The sequence below is a fragment of the Panthera onca genome, chromosome C2, assembly GCF_046562875.1.
Source record: "Panthera onca isolate mPanOnc1 chromosome C2, mPanOnc1 haplotype 2, whole genome shotgun sequence".
Lineage (NCBI taxonomy): Eukaryota > Metazoa > Chordata > Mammalia > Carnivora > Felidae > Panthera > Panthera onca.
In genome coordinates, this window is record NC_138347.1 from 129,064,838 (window position 1) to 129,070,558 (window position 5,721).

The 5,721-nt window shown below is 44.2% G+C and overlaps 1 protein-coding gene across 1 annotated transcript in view; it reads right to left on the reverse strand.

The window, feature by feature from the left end:
• SRPRB (SRP receptor subunit beta) overlaps nt 1–645 on the reverse strand; it is a 29,820-nt gene extending 29,175 nt beyond the window's left edge. The window contains exon 1 of the mRNA XM_060638709.3: nt 443–645. Within this exon, the coding sequence (XP_060494692.1) occupies nt 443–596 (154 nt within the window). The 5' untranslated portion in view covers nt 597–645. The remainder of the gene's footprint in view (nt 1–442) is intronic.
• Between the last annotated feature and the right edge of the window lie 5,076 nt (nt 646–5,721).

Below are 5,721 nucleotides of genomic sequence, written 5' to 3' on the forward strand. Positions count from 1 at the left end.
ACTATCAACTGCCAACCTTCCTGTGTCTACACCCCCATCCCGACTGTGGACTCCTCAAGTGCAATCTTGTCTTACTATGTATTCTCAGTTCCCAGGACACAAACTTGGAATAAAGAGCCCGAGAGTCTTGGTAATAAGAGCAAAAAAAGTAAGAGGGGGTGGGGGTAAGGACCACGCGCTCAGGCATAACAGGGGCCGATGAAGAAAGAGTAACCCGTGCACCCAAGGACGAAGACGTCCAAGGGTCGCAGGAGATCCTCTTTAACGCAGCACTACTCCCGCTGCTTCAGGTAACAGGGCAGGTTGGTGTAAGAAGTTAGTCTCCCTCTACAGATGCTCCTCAAACGCCTTCGCCTCCCGGCGTCGGCGGTCTGCACAAGCCGAGTCCAAGCCGGGACCCCGCCCGCCGTGAACCCGCCAAAACCACCGGCCACCTCTTTACCCAGCGTCAGCAGCACTGCGAGAAGCGCCACCACGATTGACAGCAGCGTCGGGTCCCTCTGCTGTAGCTCCTGCCGCAAGGAGTCTAAGTAGGGTTGGAAGGCGCCCCCGACACTGCCTCCATTCCCCATCCGCCGCGACTCCGCGGAAGCCATGGCTGAGATGCGTGTCTCCAGCGCCGGGAAAGCAACGTGGCCCTGGGCTCTGCGCAGGCGGCCGAAGCGGAGCATCACGGGAGTGGTAGTTCCTAAGTTGTATTTCCTCCTTTCGGGACCCGGATCGCGAAGGTCCTGATGGGAGTTGCAGTTCTCATGAACACTACATCGAGCCAGCGGTATTTCACGAGTGAAACTTTTATCTTTTAAGATAGGAGTCAAATGTCGCCACCCTTTTCATAGTTGTTGACGGAATGATGGATGAATAAAATGAATAGCTTAAGAAATCTGCACTGAGGATTTCCAGTCACTCGCTTTGTGAGGTGAGTCTTGTGAGGATCTCAAGCATTACACAAACATTTCATCTGACTATAATATGGCATGGGATTTGACAGAGGATGTACGGTGCGACATGGAAATACAGAAAGGGACGCTTAGTCCACCTTAGGTTCAGAGAAAAGCTCCTGGAGCAACGTGACGGGAACTGAGCATGAGGGATGCGTTAGCTTCCGCAGGTGTAAAAGGAGAAAGCTTTGTGTTGAAGAAAACGAGCAATTCAATGCACCTATACTGTAAATCTAGGGCTGTAACTGAGATTTCTACACGGAGAGAAGCAACTAGGAAGATCAGAGCGTGGGGTGGAGCTGTTGAAAACTGCAGCTGCTATTCCTCTCCAGAGCGGGCAGCCACTACTTTGCCAGGCGGACATATGTGGGACCAAAGTGGCCCGTTCTTCCAGTTTTTCCAGAGAAGCCAGAAAGGGAAATGCTCCATTTTTCAAATTTCAGCAAGTCATGAAAAACATTAAAACAAACAAGCAAACAAACACTTGTCGCCTAAATAAAACACCTATGGGGCCAGAAGTGGTCAGCTTAGGGGCTGCCACTTTGCATTCTGTCATTAAGCTGGTATCATTTCTGCAGAAGTGGCAGGAGATGAAGCGGGAAAGGTTGGCAGGAGTGACCTGAAGGGATAATGTGTTATGCTGAGGAGCCTAGATTTTATCCAGAATGCAATGAGAAATGTCATTTGGGGGTAACATAGATGAATGGCAGATAAATGGACAACTGTGATTTGAGAGAGGAGAGACTGAGGCAGGGAGACCAACTGGGAGCTGTTCAGTGTTTTGGCAAAAGATGCACAGGGTCTGAACCAGAACAGAGGTAGGTGTGGGAAGGAAGCCACAGATCTGAAAGATGTGTAGAAGGAAAATATAGAATGTGGTGATTCATTGGATGTGATGAGTCAAGAGGGAGAGTTATCAGGACTGCATCTGAAGCAGTTGGTGCGGGGTACTGGAAAGATCAGAGTGCATAAAGTGAATTAGAGAGGGGCTTCGGGACTGAGGGCATAACCAGAATGAAAATTGCCTCTGTTTTCTATATATTGAGTTTCAGATGCCTCTGAGCGTGGGGAAATAGGTTCTACTTACATAAATGGGTTAGAAAAAAGCTTAGGGCCGCCACGGGGCAAAAGTGCCTGAAGTTAGGTAGCCAGATACTGTAATGGGATCATGAGCAATTTGTTATATCACCTGCAGGAAATTACTTTCCATCTGGCGCCAATGTATCTTCATCACAGACTCCACTTGCCCCCGCCCCCGGACCCTTTGCTTCTTACACAAACAAGTTAATGATTACTATCTGATAGTTTTCTTCACATTCACCACGTGTATAGGATCTTGTTTTCTTCACATTCACCACGTGTATAGGATCTTGTTTTCTTCACGTTCACCACGTGTGTAAGATCTTGTTTTCTTCACGTTCACCACGTGTGTAAGATCTTGAGCGCTCAATAAATATGGAGATGAAACCCCTATTAAGGCCTCTTGTCTCCTCTCAGACATTAGCCTCTCTCATATTCAATTCTGCATTTACTCTCTTGCTGGACAAGACAGAAGTCCAGTCTCATAGTCTGTGACATCTGAGAATTCTAAAATCTTATATTAAGCTGGTGATCCAGTAAACAAATGTACATTTTCAGCAATAGGTGCTATATTGTCATCTTAGTGTCAAACATAAACAAGTGGTCATTAAAATCATGGAGAGAATGGAAAGTGAGGAGAAAGGAACTTGCAGAGAAGCCTAATAAGGAAGAGTCAGTGACAAAGGAGTAAAACATATCCTGGAAGTGGTCAGCAGCATGTCTTGTAACAAAGGGGCTCCTGTGATGAGGGCTTGAATGAAAAGTGAGCTCAGAGGAAACACTGGGGTAAGTCAGGGGGTAGGGTCATGGTATGGAAGCAAGACTGTGGTAGATGGAGAAGAGGGTGGTTAATGAAGACAATTGTCAACATTAATGAGTACTTGCTAGTACCAGGCATTGTTTTAAATAATTTTAATTTATTAATTTGTTTAATCCTCACAGTGATCCATTATTCCAATTTTACAGAGGCAAACTGAGGCAGGGGTTAAGTAACTTATCTATTAAGCCCAGGCAGTTGGGCTCCTTTATGCTTAACTATATGCTCTAACATAGTACAATTCATTTTCCAGGCATTCCGTTGATAAATGTAGGCAATAGTCACTCCAGATTAAGAAAGGATGTTTAGGATGTGAGGCTAAAGAAAGTAAACCAACTACTTTATTTTAAATTAGAACTATCAATTAAAACTATCAGAACTGGCAGTAATTTTACCACATTCTCTTTTTTTTCTTTCTTTCTTATGGTTCTGGTCCCTGTTCTGTATCCACTACCCAGTGCGTACACACATGCACACGCACACACACACACACACACACACACACACACACATCCTTTGTAATAACCATTGATTCCTCTGTTAGGAGCTAAAAATGCAGGGAAGGGGGAAGGGCTGAACAGGAGAACACTCACCATAACTGTCCTAACTGTATAAGAATTTTTGGCCAGAGCTATGTGAATGAAAAAGTGCTTGGTGGTAAAATTTGGGAATGATGAAAGAATGGTTTAACAAGACACAGACTTTTTTTCCAGGATGTTTCCTGGCTAAAGGCAGAAGAAATGCCATTCTCATGAATGAGAGCAGGAGGGAATCTGCTGTTTCCTGTCCTCTCACATCTCTGTCAACACATGCTTCCAGGAGGTGTGTGGAGATGAACCCAGAGGAAGGACAGGCAGATACTGACTGCTGCTTGCTGACCGTGTTTTGCTCCTTTACTCAAATAGCAAATGAAGAGAGTTCTAGTGAAACAAACATAGACAATTTTTCCCTCTCTCCCATTAATTAAAATGTCCCATTCTCCAGACACATTTCCCCCTGTTCTTCTGTTCCCAATAGCTCCAAAGCACACTGGAAATGATCTCAGACTCAGGGACATCAATCGTATGATTCCCGTATTCTGGCTTATCTCTTTAACTTTGTTTCTTTGGGGGGAAAAAAAACCACTTAGATGATTTTTCTAAAATAATTAAAATAGGACATGTTTGTCATATTAAAAACTCAAGCAATAGTGAAAGATCAAAGAAGAAAGCCACAAATCACTTCAGATTTATACCTGTAGTATCTGGTGAACATTACTTCATTTTTTTGTACATCTATACTGATAAGGCAGTCTAGAGAGAGGAATAAATCAAAATAAGCAGAAATGATTTCAAGAGACTACAATATGCATAGCTGCATTTACAGTCACTAGAACAGTGTCAGGCTTGTGGTAGACAGTACATTGTTGACAAAATTAGCTTTGTTGCCTCATTGCAATAAGACCCCAGAGGAACTGTTTCACCAAACAAATGTAAAGAGTTATTATAGGATTTAGGGTAAGGGTGGAGTTTAGGTGAATATCAAATAAGGCAGAGTGCTGATAGGCTCAAAGCTGTGTGTCAAAAGGTCAACATCAGGTCCTAACTGCAAAGTGGACCCAGCATCCTGTTAGAGATATGAACTATTGTGTCCAGAAATCCCCCATCTGCGGCTCTACCCCTGAGTGTACATTGAGGCTGTAGTAGGAGTGAAGTAATAAAGGGGCAAACTGGAAAGTCACTTAGAAGGCAAAATCAAAAGAACCTGCTGGCATTGGCTATGGAGTGAGAGAAAACAGTGAATTGAAATTTGACTCCTTGGTTTATGACTCCTGTACGTGGATAGAAGACAATGTCTTCAGCTGTTGTCAAATATATGGAAATGACAGTTGGTCAGTTAGGGAAGCAGAAGAGGGAAGGGGCAAGATGATCCCCTCTGTTTTCTATTTGTTGGGCTTCTGATTGCTGTGAGAACTGTGTAGTATAGATCCATAGGCAGGAGGAAGTATGAGTATGGGGATGCAGGCGGCAGGGGCCAGGAATATAGTTAGAGATGTAGGTGCCCCAGAGTCATTCGCATTGCGTAGGGAGGGCCCAGAAAGTAAGAGCATTGGATCAAGAAAAGAAGCCCGAGAAGATTTCCCTACAATTTCAGGGCTGGCAGGATGAGCCCACGGTAAGACCACAAATGGACAGAGAGGGTTAGGAGCCAAAGCAGGGAGCTGCCATGTCAGAGAAATTTGAGAGAGTTCCCAGAAAGAGTGACCAGTCAGCCATTCAAGTGCAGTAAACAGACTCAGGAATGAAAGAATTAAAATTGTTTTTTACAGATGGCAGATGGGCCATGACCTTGGCCAGGGTAGCTGCAGGGAAGTGAGTGGAACAGAAGACTGATTTCTGTGTGTTCAGCCTTTAATAAGAGGCATGGAAAGAGTGAGCCTCCACCTTTCAGAAGAAGGAGAGGAGACAGGGCAGTGACTACTGTGGGAATCAGGGTTAAGTGATAATTTTCAGATGTTCCACTGATTCACTTTTCCAGCCCATTAGAATCAGAACCTCAAGTGTACCTGATAAAAATCATTACAATTTTTAAAAAATATATAAATCTTCTATATTTTTTTCAAGGCAAAAATAGCTGTACTCCACTGAACACTCCATTTCAATAACTCACTCAGCATCCTCCTTCCTGCCCCCCCCCAACACACACACAGCCACTTACACTTGATTCTGTTACAATGACCATGCAGACCCCTTTCAGAAAGAATTCCTACTTGGCTATGGTACCACAATCAAAGCTGTGGAAGATGTCAGATGAACTTGAGCTCTGAAGGAAGTGCTTAGTTGCAAATGTATTTAGTCAGGTAGTGTTTAAAAAAAAAATTCTTCCATTTAGAAACGAATGAAG